Below are 25,308 nucleotides of genomic sequence, written 5' to 3'. Positions count from 1 at the left end.
TAGGGATAGTTACACTTACCTAATAGAATGACACTAACCTCCCATGTCATAAAAGATGACACTCGTCATATTCAAAATTTACTTAAAACCCAATAATGTCTTTAGAAAGCTTGAAAATGCTATTTCAAGCATGTTAAACTAATAAAAGTACAATGGGTAAAATAGTCATTTAACACATTCGGATCAAAGTCAAGGCGTTCAGCGTATTTTTTGAAACTATATGGGAAGTCTCTATAAGTGTAATTATCCCTAAAAATTAAGATAAACAACTTCACACATGAAACGAAACCAAAATAAACAACAAAAACTGAAAATTGTTAAGAAGAAGAAGTAATTTACATGCTCAATCCTTGATTTTCAAGAGGAACTAAGTGAGCCAAGGTAATGTGCAAATGCAATGACTTTTCTAAATTGTTCTGGTCAAGTATCAAGAAACGTTTTCATTGTACATATGGAAAGAAAAGATTGATGATGAGAGTTTGACAGACACATGGAGGTGTTACGAGCCTAACATCGCATGCGTACGAGTGATTCTGACCTCCTTAAGTGGCTACAAGAAACACCACAGAGTGAGACAGAGACTAGTCCTTTCGTGACAAAAACTTGCGGGTCTTCTTTCTGGTAAACTTTATTGTCCACCAAGAAAAAGGTTAAGAGACGACTCTAGTTATATAAATTTTTGGTGGATGATTTTTCAACAATAACAATCTAGATCACACAAAGTCACAGCATCCTTCTAAATTTTTGGTGGATGATTCTTCAACAATAACAATCTAGAAGCAGAACTGTTTAAGCTCAGGTTCAGACAACAGACTTCATATATATAGAGAGAGAAGTATCAGTGAAGCAATACTAAGAATTTTATTATTCAAAGAGGTCATGTTTGGTACTGTATCGAATAAGCAATGTACATAAATAAATTTCAGGTTTCAGGCAAAAGAGAAAAGGGTAAAATGTCACATATGTTTCGACAAAGCTCCAACTGTTCTAGCTTCAGACTTGGTAGAAACATACCCTCAAGATCACGAAGGACAAAGCTCCACATGGTAGAAACATACCCTCAAGACCACTCTTTGTTCACATTTAGTGGCATGCCCTGCGCATACTTGTGTTGACACACCAAATGAGTAATCAAACCAAAGATTGAAATTGACAAGCAGCAATAAGAGAGAGAATAGAATAAGTATTAAGCACACAAAAAAGAAAGAATAGAATAAGTGAGTGCAGCCACCAGAAGCAAGTTCACACCAATTATGCACAAAATGAGGGTGTGATCTAAAGTGTTCACATCATATGTGTGTGTGTGTGTATATATATATATAATAAGTATAATACACGCACATACATGGTAGAAAAGAGGATTAAATTGATATTAACTTTAAAGGCAATTGGCAAAGATGAGTATGTAGACAAGAAACACAAATGATGTGCTATGAATCATCAAAAATTACGCACCAGACAGAACTGAAAGTCAAGAGCGATTCAAATAGCAGATTCCATGTAATTACACTCCAGAGATTCAAGTAAAAGATCCCAAATATTTACATTTCAAGGCTTCCCCGAGTTGTATAGTTACAACAAGACACTTCTCAAATATTTCACCTAATTAGAAACCAAATAAAAACGATGATATTTACCCACATACTCTCAAAATTTCTAGTTAATAGAAAAGATGGAAATAGTAGAAGCATCAAAGCAGTTATACCAAATAATAGAAGTGATCTGACATGTGACATATTTAACAAAGAAAAAGAATAATCAAATGATATCTTATCCTCTGATTTTATTCAGTAATATTATAATAATAATTTCCTCCTCATCAAAAGAGAGAGATGTAGATATCTTCAGCAGATGCTCAATATCATTTCTTCATAATACTATCCGACAGTAAAAATTGTTTCAGTGCGGCCCATGGCACTATAAAACAAGTACCACTTTGGACCATGCTTCAGATGAAGTTCACAGGCAAGGCACTCTCAGGAGAGTATTATACTTAAAAGAGAGGGAAAAGGAACATAAAGCAATGTGAAAAGCTTCTAATGATATATAGTTCGGTTGAAGCTAGCAATTGAATCAAATGAAGAGTCTAAATTTACAGAACCTACTAAACTCTATAAATAAGATGAGTATTTACGCAAAACTTCGATGAATATTATATTAAAACATTCAAAAAATGTGTTTACAGTAGAATTTGGCAAATCTGTAATATGTATGTAATATTTGAAAATGGATATAATATCCATAATCTTGATTTTCATTATAATTCAAAGAATTACAAGGAATTTATGTGAATAAGTAGTATCTGACCAATGACAAGGTATTAACAGAGTATAGCTACAATTCATCCAGTCCCAGGTCTGGTTTCCACATTCTGATACTAAGCACGAGTCAAGAAAAGCCTCTATAAGGAATCTGAAAGCAACCATTGTTGAGCCGGAGAAAGAGTAGTATTGCTGATACACTCGACCTTGTCTGGTACTTTCTTATATTTTAAGAAAATCAAAAGAGTAAGAAGGGTAAAAAATCTATCTAATGCCGCTTCATTTCTCGAAAAATATTTGCCACCTTCGGGGATAATCTTGGGAGGAATTTAAACAACTGCACCACAAACATAAGAACAATATGTAAGAATGTTTCATGAGAATTCATGCAAAATTCTAACTACATAAAAGGAACAAGTGATAGTGACTGGAAACTTTTATGAATACAAAAAGAAGCTAATGTCAATGGGAACTTACTCCATCATAAAGCATCAATCAATAATCCTAACTAATACTTGCATCCAACTTATTATTACTATTATTATATTTTTTGGGGTGGGTTTGGGTTTTGGGTGGTGGGGGGGGGGGGGGGGGGGGGGGGTGGTGGGGTGGTGTGGGTGGGTGGGGGGTGTGTGGTTTTACCAAATTCTGTATTCTAGACCACTAAAAATTTGGAAGATGTGGCCTCCATACACGTGGTCTTTGGCGCCTCCATACACATGGTCTTTGGCGTAATGGCAAATTTAGGTAAACTCAAGGCTGAGTTGCATCCACAATAATCCTTCTGATAACTATTTTGAGTTAATCTATATGCATCAAACATTGCATCCAACTAAAAAGTTCCCTTGAACACATTTATCAGTGTGTCACTGTGTCTAGATAGGTCTTAAATCTAAATAAAAACAAACAATGGTCTTGACCTAAGATGCATCTACTGATGCGTCCTCTGGAGGAACATGATTGAGCAACTAGGGATGCATGCCCAATTTTCTACGCTTAGACATAATTATAGGTGCATCTGAAATGGATAGTTGACTCTCGTTTTTTGAATTGCTCCTAACCCATTATGATATTAAAGTAATTATCTTGGTGTGTGAATTTTACTTTACTACCTTGCTTTTTAGATAGGCAACCTCTTGGTCAGGTTCACTTTGCAATTCTCAGAGATAAAGAGATGTTACCCCATTAACATTTTATAAAGGCACAAAATGGAGTTAGGCTGAAGTTCATGCAAATGATCCCGGGATAATTTCTAAGATGCGCACGCATCCCGTTTGAGGTTAATCATAGTTTTCTAGTGTTGTCCTTTGCCATTGCAAGGTCTTGATGATCATGTGCCTATTAAAGAAGAGGGACTTGATTAAAGGACTCATACGAGATTTATTCCAGACCTATCCCTTTGCATGCTTCTAAGGCTCAAACTCGTTTTCAAGTACAAGAGCTTTAAAGCAGGAGCAAATTCCTGTTCTTGCCGAGTAGGAGTGAAGCAGCTCCGAAGTCCTATTGATGTCTGAATAGGAATACATTCCATAGATGTTATTAGGGTTGATTTGAGGAGTAATATACCATAAGAACCTAGATATTGTAAGGTTCAGATGACCTTAGATACTATTAGGTTTAAATTTTAAGACCCTAGATACTATAAGGTATGATGCTACAAACCTAGATACTACTTTGTTTGAACTTGCAAACCTAGATAATATTAAATCTGGAATGGACAACCAAAAGACCATTAGTTTTGAATTGGGCAACTTAGATATTATTAGGTTTTTATTTGGGAACCTAGATACTGTTAGTAGACACCCCTAGACGCTACAAGAGTTGAACGACCTATATATTACTAAATTTGTATCAGGCAACCTAGATGCTGATAGGTTTGTTTTGGGAACCTCTATAGTATTAGAGTCAATTAGATTCCCTGAGATCCTATTAGGGTTACTTAGATGGCCCTAGATACTATTGGGACAAATATGAATTCTTCAGCTACCACTAGGGTTGATTTTAGGTCTCTAGAAACTATTAGAGTTGAGGAAAGTCCTAGATATTACTAGGTAGATTGAAGTATTGATCATCATCATTCTAGCCTTTTTCCCAAAAGAATGGGGTCGGCCCCATAAATTCTCATTTTCCATCTATTATATCGTACGCCATCATTATTATCAACTATAGGGTACTGATGGCCAAAAATGAACTTATTGAAGAATTTGGGGGACTAAATATAATTTCTAAGATCTTCAGGTCAGATGCAATTTGGACACTAATTAAGGTTGCGGTTCTTGATGGAAATTGGTAGATTAGGGGGATGTTTTTGCAATTTTGAAAACATGGAAGGGGTAAATAACAAAATATCAAGAAGAGCCAAATAACTGCCATCCACTGCGAAATTTTTATTAACACTTTCTAGTAAGCAATAATACATTCTCATGTCAAAATATTTCAGATATAGACATACCCAAAGCTTCACGCATGCATCAATGATAACTGGAACTAGGCAGATAAATATAGTTATGGCAGACTGATCAACCTCAAGCCCATAATGCTCCACAATGATCTCTATTAAAGTCTGCCAACCAGATTCAGAATGATACCTGTTTGAAATTTCACAATCAACTGTTTTAGAGTCCAGAAGCACAAAATTCAGATATAGGGTCACAAGTAGTATAACTTAAATTGCAAGGAAAAAGAGTAACATCATGAAGCATCAGGTCTAAGGTTCAAACCCGGGTGCAAACAATTCCTTGAGGGGTGGTGTGTGAGTACCAACTACGGAAAAAAAAGAAGGAAAAAGAGTAACAGAAAAACCCGCAAAGATGATGTCAGTATGTTTAGAGAAAGAGGGTTATCAGGAGGAAAAAAAATCAGAGAAAGAGACTAAGAGTGTTAGTTTCATGGAAAAGATTTGGTCAGATAAAATACTTTTGTACCTACTTCAAAATATTCTATAGAACAATAAAAACGATATCAATAAACTTAATATTTTATGTCAAGATAAAAAAAGGCAGGTTGTCCACCTCATATCACCATTCACCACTATAGTTCTGGTTAACATCAAATACATTCCATACAGATGTAACTTGTACAAAAACTTGATTTTAGCCTACTTGTGTGAACATCGCTTTAAAAATAAAATTATTTAATGGGAAGAATGTGCTAATCAGTACTTCCATGAAAGAGCAGAAAATATTACCCTAAAAAAATATCTGTAATAAGAATAATTAGAAATGCTTTCCCAGTGTCCGACATATTATTTATTATTTTATACCCTGTAAATTTCAGCAAAGCTACCTGCAAAAGACAGATGAAAAGGAAAAAAAAAAAAAAGGAGGTCAAATGGAAAGACAAGTTAGTTATATGCAAAGTAAATTTATAGGTATGCCTTGCACATAAATGCCCAAGCACAGATGAGCAAATAAATGAGTATGCAGCTACAAGAACACAATATCAATTTGGCAGTTTCTTATAGATTTCAATGGCTACTCCTTGATGTTTTACAATTTTTAACTTTACCAAACCACTCCAAATTAAAATAAGAATCTCACTTAAAAACACAACTTCCCCCATCACTCCTAGTCTAATGGACAGTTCAATAATACAGGACTGTTAAAGATAAAAGTGTACTTGAAGCATTACAGATTGATGAGGCAAGAACAAAATACTGATAGTTTTTATGCAAATTGATCACTAAATTACAGAAATGTCAGAGAAGAACTGAAATTCTCTGTCTAATTTAGGAACGTAGCAAAATTTGACAATGTGGATCTAGTTATCTTAGCTCAAGAATTAGAGGATACACGGCCAAGTAGTTGTGAATTTAGTTATTAATCCAGTAAACAGATATATTTCAACAAAAATACATGAAAACAAATTGCCCATGGATTAGATACAAATCAATTCAACTCAACAAAGCCTTAAGCTCAACTACTTGGATCAGCTACATTTATCCTTCATTGTCATTCAACTATCTAGAGACAATGGAAAGTCTTGTATAGGCAAATACCTCCACAAAATTTGGTTGCAGGTGAGTCAACTGAAGATGATGAAATCGGAGCTATATTGAAGACTATGTGGAAAATTCCTCAAGCTCAATCACATGATAGAAAGCATTAAGAAAAAGACCTTAATGGACTAGGTTGGTTAATCTAATAGATAGTTGGACCACCCAAGACCTAGATATCTTCTGTGGATATCTATAGTGAAATTAACCACAGTTAATGCAACCGCAAATGTTTTCACTACTAGCTTTCAACTAATTGATTGGTTGACTATTGTTGTCATTGATGACAATGATGGCATCAAAATGTGAACTAATATCAAGACATTCAAATGAAAAAATGTTACCATATGGAAGAGTATGGCAGAAACAGAAAATGACAACTCACTTTACTCTGATTGAAGTATAAAAGAATGAACAATGATATCCCAAATACTATATCCGACCATATATTGGCAAATTCTCTGCGGTTCTCTAACCTCCATTCGTCGCGCAACTCTATCCTGATATGGCAAGGAGTGTGACAAATTAGTATTTGATCATTCAGTAAATTAAATACAGATTTGAAATTTAGGTCTGTGAGAACAGAGCACAAGAAACATTCTAGAAGACAAATGTGTAATAAAACATAACCAATGGTAGCATGCCTATTTGGAAAAAAATAAATAAATTGTAATTCAGTAATATTTCAGCCAACATTTAAGTACTCTATATAATCTGAGTGGACCAAAAAGTGCATCAATTATAACATCAGAATGGCAGTGAGATTCGAACCTAGGACATTCACTCTGATACCATGTTAACCAACCAAGTCTTCTAAAAGCTTAGGCTGTCAGAAAGGGTATAAATAATTTTCTTATTCTTTGATAGCAAATAATATGTTGGGACTAACTACTTAGAATGACATATTTTAAGAGAATTTTACTAGTTTGAGACTTACATGTGGTCATATGCTACAGAGTAGCAAGCAAGCAATGCAGTAAACTCTTTAGCAAGGTTGGTAAGAAAGAAACGATCATATGTATATAATAATTTCTTTGCTTTTCCTTTTTAATTTCCTCTCTACATTACCATTTGAACATTGACCATATGAGAACAAAATATCGATGAAACAAATAATATACAACTGTCAACAAGCACCACACATCATTAATCTTACGCTTTATGCTGTAACTCCAACCAAAACTCCTCGTCAGAAAGAGGTGGAGATTTACCAATCTCTACCTCAAGCTTAATTCTTGCTTTCTCAAGTTTTAACTCCTTAACCATCTCAAGTTTTTGCTGTTTTCTCACGTCAAGCATCTCTGCTGCAAGTGGTACAGTCTTCACATACCTGTTCAGAAAAGAGAGGCAAGTTGATCAATTGTTGTGAACATAGAGTTTAAAGGACACTTATTACTTCTTAATGTTGTTTGGTCTTAGTTTAAGACTCATTTTTTTGTCTTGTTTTTCTTTGTTTCCAAGTGTATTGGAAATGGTCCTTTTCAGTCTTCTTTTCTGAGTTGTAATCAGTGGGGGTATGCCTCCACTTTTTCCATTGTACTGAAGACTTATTTTTGTTAATGGAAATCAACACATTTATGGAGAAAAAAAAAAGGAAAGAAGACACTTATTACCATTGACAAATATAATAAATCCTCAACTACAAGCTAATTCTATTTATTTTAACTATGCTGTTCACGTAAAAAAAGGAATTTGATTAAAACAAGAAAGAAAGAAAGAAAGATCGTCCCACCAAAAAGCATATACGCAACAGGATCAGGCAAGAAAATTGTTCAGCAACCCCCACCACCACTAAAACCAAAAAAATAAAAAATAAAAACTGCCCTATAGAAGTAAGAGAACTTACTTGAGATAAAAGCATTAATGTTCCAATAATTACCTGTCCAAAAAGGGCATGAGAACGTAATCATGAACCAAAAAGTCCAAGGCCCATGGTACAATTACCAACAATGCCAAAAATTTAGCCTGCAAGAAGAAGAATGAAGATGATTAACCAGTTGGCAGAATTTCTAAATAATTAGAAGTCAAAATATACTTATCAAAATAAAAAAAAATAGAAGTCAAAATATGTGTTGTAAATTTTGTAATAATGTAGAATGTAATGAACTTCAAAAAAAAAAAAAAAAAAAACAATTAGAAGTTTTGTTACTAGTCAGTTATTTAAATAATATACAGTTAGAAGTTTATACCATACAATCTTTTGATCATTTGACCTCATAAATAAACCAAATCATTTCAATAATTCAGGAATTGAATTAAATTAAGTAAAAGATAAGAAACCAGAATAGGGTATCTCATCATAAAGAGTACATGAGAAGCGCATGCAGGGGTAAGGTAGCATAGAATACTAAATAATGGTTGCTTCACTTAAAAATTTCGCCTAATAAAAGGGCAAATTTTGTACTGATACTTGAAAATTTTCAAAAAAACTAGAAATACAAACATTTATATTAGGTATAAGGGCATAAAAAGTCATTGCTTAGGTGGCTTTGGACTTAATTCCACAAGCCAAAAGCAAAAGAGAGATAAAGGATGTGCATTTGTTTGTGTGTGGGAGAGAAAGCAAAGGCGAGGGAAGGGGAGAGACAGATCATTAACAAATGTTCCACTGTAAAAATAGGAAAAAAGAAAAAGTATGAGAAGAACAACGAAGAAGAATCAGAAGATGACAAAGTGAAGGATGAACTTTAATACCATTTGATCCACAAAAAAGGGATGGAAGTGTCCTTGCACACATGCATTAATATGGGTTGACCTATATAGAACATGAATTATAGCACTTTTTCGGAGTGAAAAGTGACCTCTTAGGTGCCAAGATTGATGTTCTTTTTCAACCTAGACTGCTTATAGTAATTCTGTGGCGTAGGGTCAAGAATGTAACCAATCATAATAAGAATGTAATCGTGTCAAAGCCTATACTGAAATTAATGTCATCGCTCTGAATTCCTGTCACTATTTTGTCTCTTCTCCATTCATATTGCTGTAAAACGAAAATAAAACCTTGTATTCGTTTTCTAGAAGTAATGTCAAAAAATGTTGGACCAAGACAAATGGATGAAGAGTTTAAATTGTCAATTGATAAGTTTTTTAAGCTTCTAGAAATACAATCTTAAAAAACCAAGTCTTAGTACATGTTATTTGAAAAAAGAAGAAAGGATATTTGTATCAAACTTCATTGTTTAAAGAATTTATAAATTGCATTACAATTTTTTTTTTTTTTTTTTTTTTTTTTTTTGCCACAGATGATTTATTCTCAAGTTTTTGTATTAAATTTCTTTTTTTGTGGTACCACATGTTCAGTGAACCAACTGGCTTATTGTTGATTCTCCCGATTAAAAGATGAGGTTCCAAGTTATATCTTATTTTCTGATGATATTGACTTCTAAGCGGAAACTTTAGAATCAAGTGGGTTCAAAATAAGTATGGCTAGAATTGAATGTATGAAATATAACTCTTAACAAAACTATTTATCCAAAAAAAAAAAAAAAAAGAATAGATTTTTTAAATAAAACTGGGAATATGAATAGAGAAATAGTGAAGGTAGAAGGTCCAGAGAAACAAGAGTGAATGCCTTGATAGTTTATGGTTAATTATTCATTGTGAAGGATTTATGGTTAGTTATTCATTGTGAAGGACAGATTAGTGATAGTGTTTCTTGTACTATTAATGCTAGATGGGGGTGGAAGAATGCTTCAAGCATATTATTTGTGATCAACTTAAGCATGCAGGTTGAATGAAGGTTTCTACAAAATAGCTATTAGACCGACCATGCTTTATGGAAAAAATATTGGTCGACTAAGAAATATGTTCATAAGATGTGAGTACCTAAAATGCAAATATTGAGAAAAGTTTATAAATGAGTACATTCACAATATGTGGAAGAGTCTTCATTGATTATAAAAAGGGAGAAACCCAAGTAAGATGGTTTGGCCATAGACAATGAAAAGAAATTTGAAGAAGAACAGTAAAAGAGAAAAGAAATGAAGAACAAAATGTTATATAGTATATTCCATAGTGCGACAAATGTTTGAATGTAGGATGATCAAATAAAAAGGCACATGCCTGCCATGGGACATAATCCTGAAGGTCCAAAATCCAAATGCTTATTGTAGAGACATAGTGTAACAATACTCCATATATGCATTGTGCAACCAGAAACTGTCTCCTTTCTTATCTCTATTGTAAAGGTTAATGCTTTTATTATTTTTCATATGTGATGCATGAAGATTTGTTTTCTATGTAAAATGAACAAAAACTAGAAATTGTTAGTGAACTTGAGACACAAGAATGTCGGTTTGTCATGTATGACAAGTCAAAGGACTCCTCAGGTGCTCGTAGACACGGTTATTTTCAGTTTTAGCACGATATGTTCCTGTGAAAGACATATTCTTGCTTCAACATTCATTTTGTGTGATATAAAAAGATTACAAGTGAATAAGGCATTTAAAACGAGTTTGATAATCCTATGAAAAGTTCACAATGCCATGGTACAAAGATAAATGTGTATCACATTTTCAGAAAACTATCTAGAATTGCACATTAACATAACATACACTAATCAGCCCCCACAAACTCCTTTAACAGGAAAGCAACTTGACTGCAACAGAACTATAAATCTCTGAGAAGTAATAATGTTAGCTAACCCCAAATACTTGAACATCAGATTTTTAAAGCTGAATTATGATAATAAAAATGTTTATATTCTTGCTGCATTGTAAAACTGTGAAAATGGACTTACTGAGTTCAAGGAAGCATATCGAAAAACACGATCCTCATATAGCATGTCATCATCCTCCCTTCCGAGGACCAAATCCCTCACAGATTCGACCAACCCTCTCTCCGGAATCATCTCACTAGGACCTGCCTGTACACCTTCTCTGGATTTCCCAAGTTCATCACTGGAATCTTGAACCCATGATGAACCATTGACATCCTTTGTTCTGTCTACAAGCCAATCTTCCCACCTCCTATTCTCTTCATTGCTCATATCTTCCTGGGCTTCTCTCAATTCAATGATTGCCTCTGCTCTCCTCTTCCACACTTCAAACTTCTCACCCTCAGATAACTCGTCTTCGCCCGAGCTCTCCGGTGCCTCCTCTTCAACTTCAAGCATATCCTCATCCCTCAAACCAAGCCAATTTCCATCCTCATCGAAAAAGAACTTCTTCCACCAACTTCTCTTCCTTGAATGACTTTTCTTTGCATAAGGAATCAACCCACCAAACCTCTTCCTTCCCCGACTTAATTGAACAACAATATTAGACAAATTATGTGAATATAACAACGATTTGTGACAAACGCTTCGATTTGAAAAGACTAAGTTTTCACATAAGATCATTGAAGTGCTCATTAAGAACAAATAGAGAACCCAACATCTTTCAGCCTCGTAAAGAAGTAGGCCAGTTCCAACTCAGCTCACAGAAATTCAAATAACAAATAAATAAAAACATTGGAATGGAATCAATTCAAGATTGTTATTCCACAAAATTCAAGACGTTCCTCGTAAGAGACCACTAGCACTCAACATGCCCAAAAGTTCACAAACCCTAAAACCCTAAACCCATCATAATGAAGCTGAAGAAATGATTGATAAAGAACTAGAGAGAGAGTGGTAGGAGAGTACTTTGGTGCAAAGCTGTGACTTGTTTTCTTCAAAGCCTTCTGATCTTTGTTGTGGGGTTTGGTTATCTGATTTCACTTATTCTGGACTCAGATGCTAAAAAGGAGTGATAAAATTTTTGATTAGATAAAAAGACTTTATTAACCCTTTATCGCCATTCTACCCTTTTGGTTCTGAGGACATCCAATTGGTTTTCTGTGTTTTCATGGATTGGCATCCAAGTAATTTAATTGGAATCTCGGGGGTGATGCGGACTAAAAAAATCTATTTGGCTTAGCTTTATTTTTTGGTCAGTACACCAATTACGTTCTTTACTAGAAATTATTCCAACGCTTCTGACACTGCTTTTGGGTAATTTACGCCGCTGTTTCTATTAGTAGTAATATAATTTAACGCGTTTTTTTGTCTGAAGTTTATGAATACCCACGTAGATTCATATGTTAATGAATGGAAACTCTTAGACGTGTTCAAAAACATAAAATTTGTAAGCTTATATAAATTTAGGATGCTGACTCACAAACATAAATTTATTAAAGCGATTTTGGACACAAGGTCAAGCATGAACCAAACACCTATCAAGCTTACTTTTTTATTGGCCGAGTCAAAATAAGTGAAGTATAGGCCGAGTCCGATCTTTTCAAAATGGGCTGATCCTAAACAACCTTATGAACTCGTCAGGATCTTCAAGTTGAACCCAAAATTGAATGACCCAATTCTTCTCATTTTTGGATATCTTACTTTCAAAAACAAAAATGATATTTTAGAGAAAGAAGCATTAACACTGGCCTCTATTGAGATTTTTCATTGTTACACTTATAGCTCTCCTCTGTTCTCCTCATGCCAAAATGTGCACCGTGTGAAATAAACATTAAAGAACAAGTAAGATTTCAGTAATATATATATACATATATGTGTGTGTGTATATCATATAATACTTTTATTTCGTCTAAGGGAAGTGTAACATTGAAAGCAAACAGGTCTCTCATCTAATGAAGCCAATGAATGACGAAGAGAATAGCAAAAACTGAGTTCAATTGTATGGGAAGATTATACAATTGAACAAAACATCACAATCTCTCTGTAATTACCATTTAGGAGGCAGTTCAAGCATGTAATACACTAAAACCAAATCACGCATTTTTGTTGTGTGAACTATTGGCTTACTAAGAGTGGAGGTGTGTTAGACTGTTAGGTCTTTCATACTGGATTCATAATGAACAGTAGATGCATAATAGTCTCATGTTACTCCTTTCACATTGAGGCAAGTTGTACGTGGACTAAGACCTTGCTACACGTTCTCAATCTGCAGCTTGACTCCACTGAAACCTTTTCTTTTTTTGTTTTTTTTCCTCTTACTCTCGCGGCTCTCCTCCTTCCACAACTAGCTTACTTCAACGTGTATTTCAGCCCTGCCACAAAATACTCATTCTCCATCTCGGTTTTGCTGAATGGCAGTTCTTTTTAGTCCTCTTACTCACACTCCTCTCCTCTTTTAATGTTGAGCTAAGTTGCACGCAGATTTGGTTATGCTACCAATTATCATTCTCCAGCTCAATTTTGCTGAATCCATAGCTCTTTCTTAATCCTCTTACTCTCATTTCTCTCCTCACTTGTTCCACTCCAAACCAATTACCAGATTCAGCATAAACCATACTCAACAACGTATAGTTGGCAGCATTTTCTGGTTCCAATTTTATAAGCCGATGTGCCAGCATCTCTGCAACCTCCAATCTTCCGTGAATCTTACAAGCTGAAATCAAGGAGCTCCAAATTCTTGTGCTTGGTTTTATGGACATCATGGTCACAATCTCATAAGCATCTTCAAGCTTCCCTGCCTTTCCAAGAAGATCAATGTAGCAAGCATAATGCTCTGTAGTTAGTAATATTTTATCATCTTTTACTGCTTCAGCAAAGAGCTTCTGTCCCTCTTCAACAAGGCCAGCATGGTTGCAAGCTGACAAAATGGCAAGGTATGTGATTGCATCTGGCTCCAACCCCAGCTCTTGCATCTCAAGGAAGAGTTGCAAAGCTTCCTCCCCATAACCATGCAGGGCATGTGCATTGATAAGCGCGCTCCATGAAATAGGATCCTTCACAGACATTTCTTTAAAAATTTTATGAGAATCCATGAGACAACCGCACTTCGAATACATATTAATAAGGGAATTGGCAATGAATGTTTCATAACTGAAGCTGGATTTCAAGATATAGCCATGGACTGCACGTCCATGGTTTACAGAAGCTAGATTGGTGCAGGCAGAAAGTACTGCCAATAGTGTTACAGAGTTGGGCTGAATTCCCTCCATTTGCATTTGATGGAAATGCTTTATTGCTTCTTCTGCAGTATCCCGGGTCTGAGAATAGCTAGCAATGATCGAACTCCACATCACAACATCTTTTACTGTTGATCTTTCAAAAATTAGCTTGGCAGGTCGTAATGCTTCCCTGCATTTGCAGTACATGTGTATGAGAGCCGAGGAGAAAAGGAATTCTGAATCAAACCCATGACGGAAAGCATACCCATGAATTTCTCTCCCATGCTTAATAGAACCTAACTCAGCACAAGCTGGTAAAACTGCAATCAGTGTTACTCGGTTGGGCTTAATCCCTTCAAGCTGCATTGCTCGAAAGCAGTCAAGTGCAATATCATAATCGTGATTAGCAGCGCAACCCGATACCATGCTGGTCCATGAAACCTCATTTTTGCTCTCCATCCGATCAAAGACACAAAAAGCCATTAATGAATCATTACACTTCATATACAGGCCAACCAATGCCGTCCAGTGAAAAACAGAATCCTCAATCCTTTCATCAACAACAAGAACAGCATGAAATTCTCTGCCTAACCTCAACTGTCTTGTCCGGGCACATACAGATAAAATGCTAGCAATCAACTCGGGTTTTGGTATAAAACCCAACACATACATTTCCTTGAACATGTTCAATGAATCAACAAAGTACCCATTTTGGACATAGCAATTTATCATTGAATTCCAAGAGATGGAATCTTTATGAGGCATTGTATCAAACATCTTACGCGCACATTCAATGTCTGAAAACTTGGCATACATGGAGATGACAGAATTGGATATAGTAGGGTCCAAATCAGAGCCTGTTTTGAGGACAATGCAGTGCATTTGAAGACCGAAATGATGGTTTTGAGCATAAGAACAAGCTTTGATGACTGAAGGAAGAATGGCGGTGATTCCATGGAATTGGGAAGAAGAGGGATGGAGATGTTCTTTGTAGAGTTTTAGTGTTTGGTCATACAGTCCTTTCAAAACCAAATCTTTGACTCTACTGTTGACATCCGAGATTGATAGGGAGGTGCCCGCAATGGATGTGAACCGTCTGATCAGATGATGAAGCATTTTGGATGATGCAATATTTTGTCCATGTTTGATTTCATGTGTTGCTCCTCCTCAAGTTCTTCAGAGCTTTTGTTGATCCAATTATTTATACGTCGGTCTGATTCTATATTTTTCAAGAGTAATTGATACAAAAAAGTGACGGACGGGATAGTTTTTGTTGCGATTTTAATGAATAGAGTTTAACAAGATTCTTTGCAGTAACTACCACATCAATTCGATACAAACACCCAATAAAATTCTCTCTCTCATGATGACAATTGTCTAATATTTTTGTTACAATCATTCAAAAATGATAAAAATATATATATTCGTTCAAATATTTTTGTTATTGTATTTTAGTTAAAAACAAATTAAATTAATATATTTTCCTTCTCATTTCATCGAGTGAGTGGAAATGTTCGACTCCCTATTTTAGATATATTTTTGGTGAATTTATAACATTTTTTTTTTTTTTTTTTTTTTTTTTTTCAAATTACGGACATAGACTAGATTATTTTTTATTTTATTTTGGAAGACGCAAAATCAGAATGAATCAAAACAAAAACTACTTCCAATATTAAGTTCAAAGTTTGAACCATATAACTTCAATTCCAATTAAATGAAACCTAATTGAAGTCTTCATTATTTATTTAATTATTTATTTTTCAGTTAATAGTTAATAAGTTAAGACATAACACAATGTAACATATTCATAATGCGAAAATATAAATTTTGCTTGGACTTGCAAACATTTTAGAATTGCAGCAAAAAAGGAAATCAAAGCATTATTGATAAATTAATAAATTAAAATGATTGATGATGGGTCCTTAGAAAACCCATCTGGGGATGATGCAACCAAAACCACCACGAGGCTGCTGCCGGCTGCGACATGAAGACTTAGACGGCCAAACCTCAGCTCTTCTCCCCGTCTTGCGAACAGCTTTGATCACAATCTTGCGGTCCACATACCCCAACACCGTGATCTTGTTCAATACCACATCTATTTCCACGCATGTAACCCCTGTAAATACATACCATATTATATTATATATACATATGTATATACTACATAACAGTGCATGCCTGTGTGTGACTCTCTGTAACGTGCTGCCTGGCCAGCCTATAAAGTCTCAACTCTACAAGACTACTAGTGACATTCTATATATGCGCATCTTAACATCTATATTTATATGACATTTTGAAATATGGTGTCACATTTTTGGGCATAAAATTTGACACATTTGTTCCTAATATTACTCCTATTCTGGCTCCATTTTTCCATTTTATGTACCTGTTTTCATTTTCAACAAGAAAGATGAAGGAGAAAATAAATAAATTGACATACCTTTGATCTTGCACAAGGTTTTTCGGACGGCCTTTTCACATGCCTTGCAGTGTAGGCGTACCTTTAACTCAACAACCTGCAGTACAGCATATATTTATTATTAGTCTCATGATTCAGCTTAAATATTGGTTGGAAAAAAGAAACCAGAAAAAAAAAAAAAAAAGATTTGGAAAAAAATGCAGAGACCTCCATGAGATTAGAGAACTAGAATTGCAATAAACATAAGTTGAACTTGCTAATGCAAAAAATAGTGGTATGTGTGTGTGTGTGTGTGTGTGTGTGTGTATAGGAGTCTTGGTGATGTAATTAGAAAGCAAAGGTGAGGCAAATGATTGTTGGTTCATCATGGCTCATTATGCATAGTAGCATGCGTGTGACTGTGGATGTAGTTAATCCTAAATTACACACATTCTTGAGATAAATTAATGTTAGGTACTTAATTCTTCATTTATTTAGCAGCCACAAGTGGATGTGTAGGCCTCTTGGACCTTATGTCTTAAATGGACATGGAAGGCCCAATTGCTTGGCCCTTTTCAACTTCAGGTTGGGCTGTAGTTTGACTTCAAAATTCACCCTTGGTGCTTAACTTTGCATCCACTTCATATCTGCCTGTGTTTTGAGTCTCTTGACACGCACCCCCACACACCTATTTTTTTTTTTCGCGCTATTTCAATTACTAGCGTCCAACAAAAACTCTTTATTAGTAATGATTGATATGTTTTTTTGTTATTTCAATCACTATTATTCAACAAACACTCTTAATTGGTAATGAAGAAGGACACGTCTCTCTCATTTTAAAGTGTTCAAATTTATAATGGGCACATTAGTCGATGATAATACTGGCTTTCATCATTTTTCTTTTGACACCAGACAAGTATATGTGAAATTCGATGCTCATTTTTTTTCTCTCTCTCGGCAAGGTGTTAATCTTCTATGACTATTTCAGTCACTATTGTCCAACAAAAACTCTTAATTAGTGATGAATAAGGACATATCTTTCTCCTTTCAAAGTATTCAAATTAACGACGGATATATCAGTGAATAATAATACAGGCTTTCATTATTTTCATTTTTCTTTCCTCTCAATCAGGGGTAAGGTGCTAATCTTCTATGTGGCGTTTAGTGGAAGATTACATTCCCAATTTTATTTTTCCAAACATAATAGAATTTTTTTCCTCTCACATCAGCATATGTTATACCAAATCATCATCCTCAACCCATACTTCAATTAAACCTGCCTAGCAGAAATATTCATTCATAAACTCCATCTACCATGCAAAGAAGACTTTGAAGCAAATCTATCTGCAGCCTTGCCTAAGAATTGTAAATGTTTGTCTTCTAGAATGCAAAATTAGAATTGGATTGGGCTTATGCTATTCATAAGTTACTCCTATAAAACAGACTGCTAAAATTAAATAAGAACTCACAGAACCCTCCACAAAAAGAGAATGAGGCCTACTGCAAAACCCCATGTTTGTTGAATACTGCACAATCTCTTTCCAGCACTCCCATAGTACGGTTGGATCATGATCGCGAATCTGCAGCTTCCGACTAAAGGATCTGTTTTTGTGACCATTAAAACGTTCAGAAATTTGTAGGCTTTTTCAAGCTGATTATTTATTTGGTAGTAACTATTAAATGCATATGAAATGTTCCCCATAGCAACCAAATTCCCACAAGTTGTCTGGTAGCCCAGGCTTGTGCAGTTAGCACGTCCACAAGCATAGCTCACACTCGGTGCCATGTTTGGATCATCAGGCCTTACTGATGGCTTCATCACACGCCACTTTCGCTCTAGATACTGCACACCCTTTGCCGGGACTAAAGCTCCCGAATTCATGGTACCGAATCGAATGTAAATATCCCCCAGTGGCGCTCAAAATTCCCTGGCTGAATACTCTTGGCATCCTTATCAATCAAACTAAACAAGTAGGCATCAATGGGGTCAGGTCTCATTGGGGTTCTTTTCCCGCCCGATATATGGGACATGAACCTTGGTTAAACCGTTTGGCATAGTCTAGGTTAGCATTTGGATCTCCATCAGTCGGCCAACCAATTTCTCCAACTATTATGGGTAGATTTCCAATCCCATTTTTTTGTATTGCCCACATAAGAGTATCATGATTTGCATCAAACATGTTGTAATAGGTTGTGCCACCATCAGTTAAAGGAAATGCATTGCCATTAAAGAAGGCATACTAAACGGGAAAATTGGAGTCGGTGTAAAGGCTTATGAAGGGGTAGATGCTGCGATAAAGGGGCCACCATTATCGCTCAAGTACTTAACTATGGCAAGCATGAGGTCATGAATGTCGAGTCATAAATTGCCCCCAGATGGAATGTCAGTTGAGTTCTTGTAGACATTAGTATTGAGGGGGACTGTGACTTTCACTTGATTGCTAAGACTAGCTTTTATCAGGGCAGATTGGACGTTCTGGAGAGCATGGAATGTTATTCTGAGAAAGCTTCCATTATATGTTTCCAAGAAAGGTTCATTTACAACTGCAACATACCTGTAAAATTAAAAAGGTTGGTTGTATAGAAGCAAGGTCAAGAAAATGCTAACATTTACAACACTCAAGAAGGCCCTTTCCCTTTTGACAAGCTTAAACTGTACATTGAATCAGAACGCATCAATAAAAATGAAAGAAGTAAAGTTGCACATTTTGGAACTGTAAGGTAAGTGTTGCCACTTACCTATATAACATGAATAAGAAATAAGACATAAAGCAAATAGATACTGTTCAACTGCCTTTTCAAGAGTCAAGTTGTGTTTATTAATTAAGCCCACTATGACAATAATAATGTTTTCTAGACCTAAGGGTCCAACCAAAGAAGTGGGCTGAGTGATTGCCCAGGGATTTATAAGGTGGGGTTCACATAGGTCTCATTAAAATGACTCGGCACACTTCCGAATACCACTAATCTTATGACAATTGGTTGATCTAAAAAGATAATCTACCTTGATGGCTTCGATTATTCTGACAAATCTCCTACCTTTAGTAAAGTGTAATATCCCCTCATTACAGCCAAAATTAAAAAAAATTAAATATTAATAAATTGGTTGACCGTTTTACTTATTAGTATGTTGCCAAAGAAGTATCCTACAGATTGGGCCCCAGCATAACCTTTTTAACCATTATACAACAATTTGTATCAATGTTTGTTATGTCTTATTTTCATAGACCTTTGTGTGTGATTTACTTAATCTTAAAAGAATAAGGGTATTTTTATTACACCTTTTTAAGAAAGGGGGTGAAAATGCTACACATTGTATATATTAGAGGTGTTTTATACATTTAACCTTAAAAATTATTAGATGATTTTAGACCACTTAAATAATTAACTTGCCATTAAAAGGGCAAAATGTGACTTCTCTTCATTTTATTGAAATTGAATTCAAAAAATCAATTCAGATTCCAAAATTGAATTTAAATTTTGGTAGGAAAATTTCAAAACATTGGATAACTACACATTTATACAATTCCCATTAGTGACCCTAAAAATTGGTACAACCACTCCCAACCCAAAAGGATAATCTCATTTTAGACTTGATATGAAAACCACTTCCCTTCTTCCACTTTCTATTATACTCTCCATTTTTTTTTCATATCTTCCCTCCAAAAACATAGTTCAATGCCATTGCATCGCCTTTATGAACCCCATGTTGGGTTGTTTATGCCATTGTATAAATAAAAATATGCCCCCACTAGATCAACTGCTCTGGTCTAGAAAATCACGTGGACCATTGGTCAAGTAAATACATTTAGGCTACAGCTGATCCAATCCATCCTGATTAGTGTCCAAATCTACTGGTCCAATTTCACAAAATATGTAGAAACTATTTTGTATGCAAGCCCAAATCAATAGGTGGAGGTGGCCTACCTAGTACTGAAAACCTTCAACAGGGCTGGATGCTAAAACATTTATGACACATTTTATCAAACAGCAACAGCTCAGGGTTTCTATGGGACACCCGACTACCTGATCAGGAACAAGAGGGCTGAAATGCTAAAACATCTATGGCAAATTTCATCAAGCAGCAACAGCTCATGGGTTCTATAGACAAATGAGTACCTGATCAGGAATAGATGCCTATGGGAAATCAAAGCTTAGTGAAGCCATACAAAACTCTGAAATCTCTTTTCCACTCGTGGATCTCCCTCCTTTAACAAACCCATGGTTATTTCTTCCATCTTCTGTCCTCTCGACCCAAACAAGGTCTCAATCTACCCATGGCCCATTCCCGGCATTAGTCCTTTACAGAATTCATGAATCTACATGGGTTGGGACTACTACTTTGGGCTTGGGCTTGATTAGGCTATTCGGCCCATAACCCTTAAAAGGGAAACAACACGAATGCGCGAAGTAGAAATTGGACAGCAAATTTCTAAGCTTTTTTGTTTCTGCAGAGACTGGAACTGAAGTAGTAATTGGACAACAAATTTCTCGGGTTTTTGTTTCTGCAGAGAGTGGAACTGAAGTAGAAATTGGACAGTAAATTTCTCAGCTTTTTTATTTTGCAGAGACTGGAACTGTCGTAAAGGAGAGAGAGAGGAGGAAGTTTTAGAGAGAGAAAATGAGTGATCGATGGGAAGTTTTAGAGAAAGAAAGTGAGGGATTTATTAATTTCCTCTTAGAGAGAGTTTGGGAGAGTTTTAGAGAGAGAAAGTGAGGGACCTCTGAGAGAAAATTTTAGAGAGAGTTTGAGAGAGAAAGTCAGAAAATGCAGGGCCTAATGTCTACCGCCAGTTTGTTCTCTAGAGTTTTTCGCTGTAACACATACTATCGGATATACAGAGAGCTCTGTCATATCACTAAAACTCTAGAGAACAAACTGGTGGTAGACAAAACCTGCCATCGAGGTGTCTCATATATATATATATATATATATATATATATATATATATAAACTTAGTTTTGAGATTTGGGATTTGGGAATTGGGATACCATCTCTGCATATAACTTTTCATCTGATCTTCTTTGGGTATTCCCATTTTTGTTGTATTTTAGCCAATGTTTGACCAAAACTGACGAGGAAGTAAGGGCTTGTCTCCTTCCTCATTTATTTCTTGGGTGTCGATGTAATTGGACATGATCTAGTAGGTTTTGGCCTGTTAGAAGCGGCTCAAATTGAGGTGTGAATATTATGCCTACAAATTAATGTAATGATGTGTTTATTGAAATGGAATTAGTCATTACGTGCTAATGGTGTGCAAGTGCGTGTAGGAAGTTAATGAATTAAATGCATTGAATAACGAAATAAAGTATTCTTAAAGTAACTTGGGGACAACTTGGAGGAAGCTAAATTAGCCAAAATGATTGATTATTCAAAAGCTGTGTGTGATATGAGTGGATAAAGGATGGTTAAGCCGGTTTGGCCTTGATGTGATCCAGTTGGTCTTGCCCCTTGTCAAAGGTAACTAAAGTATATTAACATTTCAAGTCATAATGCTTTTGCTTACAATGACCAATTTTAATTCTGGGTCTAAATTATAATTTTCTAGGAAATAGTGGTTTGTTTTATGGTATTTTGTCTTGTTTCATGTTTCACTTTCCATCTCTTAACCTTTTGTCTCTGTTCTTTGTTGTATTTTACTTAGCCTGGAGGGTCCCAAGATTTTTGACATTATGTTTCCTTTAATGGTTCTTTATCTGCCTTAAAAATAGGTTTTTCTTCCTTTCATGTTTTGAAGGAATCAGTTGGATGAAACATTAATTGTTCTTAACAGGTAGTTTTAGATATTGAAAAATTATGGAGATAATTAAATATTTGTTTTGTTTATGTGGTTTTGCTTTAATACCTATAGAGGGTTGTCTGTAACTGGACTAAACAACTAAAAAACCATTATAGCTATTTGAGGTTCTGTACTTCCATCTGATATTATCTGCGTTCTTTTTGGGAGTTGGTTGCCTCCTGTCATGCCTGTTTTTTCTCCCTTTACTTTTTAAATCCAACAAAATTAATATATATATATATATATATATATATATATATGTATGTATGTATGTATGTATTTTATATTAAAAGTATTGTACAATGCATGAAATGAAAGTGTGTAGGAAGTTACTGAAATGCATTGAATGAAATAAATAAAGTATGCTTGAAGTAAGTCAGCCAAAACATGGTCTCAATCTTCCCATAGCCCATTCCCGGCATTAGTCCTCTGCAGAACTCATGAATCTACATGGGTTGGGACTACTACTTTAGGCTTGGGCTTGATCGGGCTATTCGGCCCATAACCCTCAAAAAGGAAACAACGTGAACGCGCGAAGTAAAAATTGGACAACAAATTTCTAGGCTTTTTGTTTCTGCAGAGACTGGAACTGAAATAGAAATTGGACAACAAATTTCTCGACTTTTTGTTTTTGCAGAGACTGGAACTGAAGTAGAAATTGGATAGCAAATTTATCAGTTTTTTGTTTATGCAGAGACTGGAACTATCCTAAACGAGAGAGAGGGGATGAAGTTTTAGAGAGAGAAAGTGAGTGATAAAGGAGAAAGAGCGAAAGGAAATTTTAGAGAGAGAAAGTGAGGATTTATTAATTTCTTCCGAGAGAGAGTTTGGGGGAGTTTTAGAGAGAGAAAGTGAGGGACCTCTGAGAGAAAATTTCAGAGAGAGTTTGAGAGAGAAAGTCAAAAAATGTAGGGTCTGATATCTTCCACCGGTTTGTTCTCTAGAGTTTTTCGTTGTAACACATACTATCGGATATACAGAGAGCTTTGTCATATCACTAAAACTCTAGAGAACAAATTGGTGGTAGACAAAGCCTGCCATCGAGGTGTCTCATATATATATATATATATCTATATCTATATATAAACTTAGTTTTGAGATTTGGGAATTGGGATACTATCTCTGCATATAACTTTTTATCTGATCTGCTTTGGATATTCCAATTTTTGTTTATTTATTTATTTTGGGTTTAATCTGTTTTTATGGGTTTTTTTAATTTTGGTTATGAACATTTAGTTGTTTGATGTTTGCAATCGAAGTATTTTAGCCAATGTTTGACCAAAACTGACGAGGAAGCAAGGGCTTGTCTCATTCCTCATTTATTTTTTGGGTGTCAATGTAATTGGACATGATCCAGTAGGTTTTGGCTTGTTAGAAGTGGCTCAAATTGAGGTGTGAATATCATGCCTACAAATTAATGTAATGATGTGTCTATTGAAATGGAATTAGTCATTACGTGCTAATGGTGTGCAAGTGCGTGTAGGAAGTTAATGAATTAAATGCATTGAATGAAAGAAATAAAGTATTCTTGAAATAACTTAGGGACAACTTGGAAGAAGCTAAATCAGCCAAAATGATTGACTATTCAAAGGCTGCGTGTGATCTGAGTGGCTAAAGGATGTTTAAGCCGGTTTGGCCTTGATGTGATCTAGTAGGTCTTGTCCCTTGTCAAATGTAACTAAAGTATATTAACATTTCAAGTCATAATGCTTTTGTTTACAGTGACCAATTTTAATTCTAGATGGGTCTAAATTATAATTTTCTAGGAAATAGTGGTTTGTTTTATGGTCTTTTGCCTTGTTTCATGTTTCACTTTCCATCTCTTAACCTTTTGTCTTTATTCTTTGTTGTGTTTTACTTGGCCTGAAGGGTCACAAGATTTTTGACTTTATGTTTCCTTTAATGGTTCTTTATCTGCCTTAAAAATAGGTTTTTCCTCTTTTCATGTTTTGAAGGAATTAGTGGGATGAGACATTATTTGTTCTTAACAGGTAGTTTTGGATATTGAAAAATTATGGAGATAATCAAATATTTATTTTGTTTATGTGGTTTTGCGTCAATACCTACAGAGGGTTTTCTGTGACTGGACTAAACAACTAAAAAACCATTATAGCTATTTGAGATTCTGTACTTCCATCTGATATTATCCGCATTCTTTTTGGGAGTTGGTTGTCTCCTGTTTTTCTCCCCCTTACTTTTTAAATCCAACAAAATTAATGTATTTATATATATATATATATATATATATGTATGTATGTATGTATTTTATATTAAAAGTATTGTGCAATGCATAAAATGAAAGTGTGTAGGAAGTTACTGAAATGCATTGAATGAAATAAATAAAGTATGTTTGAAGTAAGTCAGCTAAAACAAGGTCTCAATCGGTGCATGGCCCATTCCCGGTATTAGTCCTTTATAGAACTCATGAATCTACATGGGTTGGGACTACTACTTTGGGGTTGGGCCTGATCGGGCTATTTGGCCCATAACCCCAAAAGGGAAACAATACGAATGCACGAAGTAGAAATTGGACAGCAAATTTCTGGGCTTTTTGTTTATGCAGAGACTAGAACTGAAGTATAAATTGGACAACAAATTTCTCGGCTTTTTGTTTCTGCAAAGACTGGAATTGAAGTAGAAATTGGACAACAAATTTCTTAGCTTTTTGTTTATGCAAAGACTGGAACTGTCATAAAGGAGAGAGAGAGGAGGAAGTTTTAGAGGGAGAAAGTGAGTGATAAAGGGAGAGAGCGAGGGGAAGTTTTAGAGAGAGAAAGTGAGGGATTTATTAATTTCCTCCGAGAAAGAGTTTGGGAGAGTTTTAGAGAGAGAAAGTGAGGGACCTCCGAGAGAAAATTTTAGAGAGTGTTTGAGAGAGAAAGCCAAAAAATGCAGGGTCTGATGTCTACCACCAGTTTGTTCTCTAGAGTTTTTCGTTATAACACATACTATCGGATATATATACCGAGAGCTCTGTCATATCACTAAAACTCTAGGGAA

At 35.2% G+C, this 25,308-nt stretch overlaps 2 protein-coding genes across 2 annotated transcripts; both read right to left on the bottom strand.

Annotated features, from left to right (window-relative positions):
• Positions 1-2,129: 2,129 nt before the first annotated feature.
• LOC132278815 (chloroplast envelope membrane protein-like) lies at positions 2,130-11,957 on the bottom strand. The gene is made up of 7 exons (XM_059780714.1): positions 10,994-11,957; positions 8,135-8,220; positions 7,412-7,585; positions 6,641-6,755; positions 5,449-5,546; positions 4,714-4,849; positions 2,130-2,598 (listed from the first exon to the last, which is right to left on the bottom strand). Exons 1-7 carry the CDS (start codon positions 11,603-11,605, stop codon positions 2,530-2,532), a joined length of 1,290 nt encoding a protein of 429 aa, XP_059636697.1. The 5' UTR covers positions 11,606-11,957; the 3' UTR covers positions 2,130-2,529.
• A 933-nt stretch (positions 11,958-12,890) lies between these two features.
• On the bottom strand, positions 12,891-16,834 carry LOC132279368 (pentatricopeptide repeat-containing protein At4g31070, mitochondrial-like). The gene is made up of 3 exons (XM_059781325.1): positions 16,757-16,834; positions 16,571-16,646; positions 12,891-16,246 (listed from the first exon to the last, which is right to left on the bottom strand). The coding sequence occupies exon 3, from the start codon at positions 15,244-15,246 to the stop codon at positions 13,405-13,407; it is 1,842 nt and encodes a 613-aa protein (XP_059637308.1). The 5' UTR covers positions 15,247-16,246; positions 16,571-16,646; positions 16,757-16,834; the 3' UTR covers positions 12,891-13,404.
• Positions 16,835-25,308: the final 8,474 nt, after the last annotated feature.

The sequence above is a fragment of the Cornus florida genome, unplaced genomic scaffold, assembly GCF_030987335.1.
Source record: "Cornus florida cultivar Cherokee Brave unplaced genomic scaffold, ASM3098733v1 CherokeeBrave_3.0.0_Hap2_Chr10, whole genome shotgun sequence".
In the NCBI taxonomy this organism is placed as follows: domain Eukaryota; kingdom Viridiplantae; phylum Streptophyta; class Magnoliopsida; order Cornales; family Cornaceae; genus Cornus; species Cornus florida.
The sequence above is the reverse complement of the archived record's forward strand: the minus strand, read 5'-3'. Positions and strand labels throughout refer to the sequence as shown.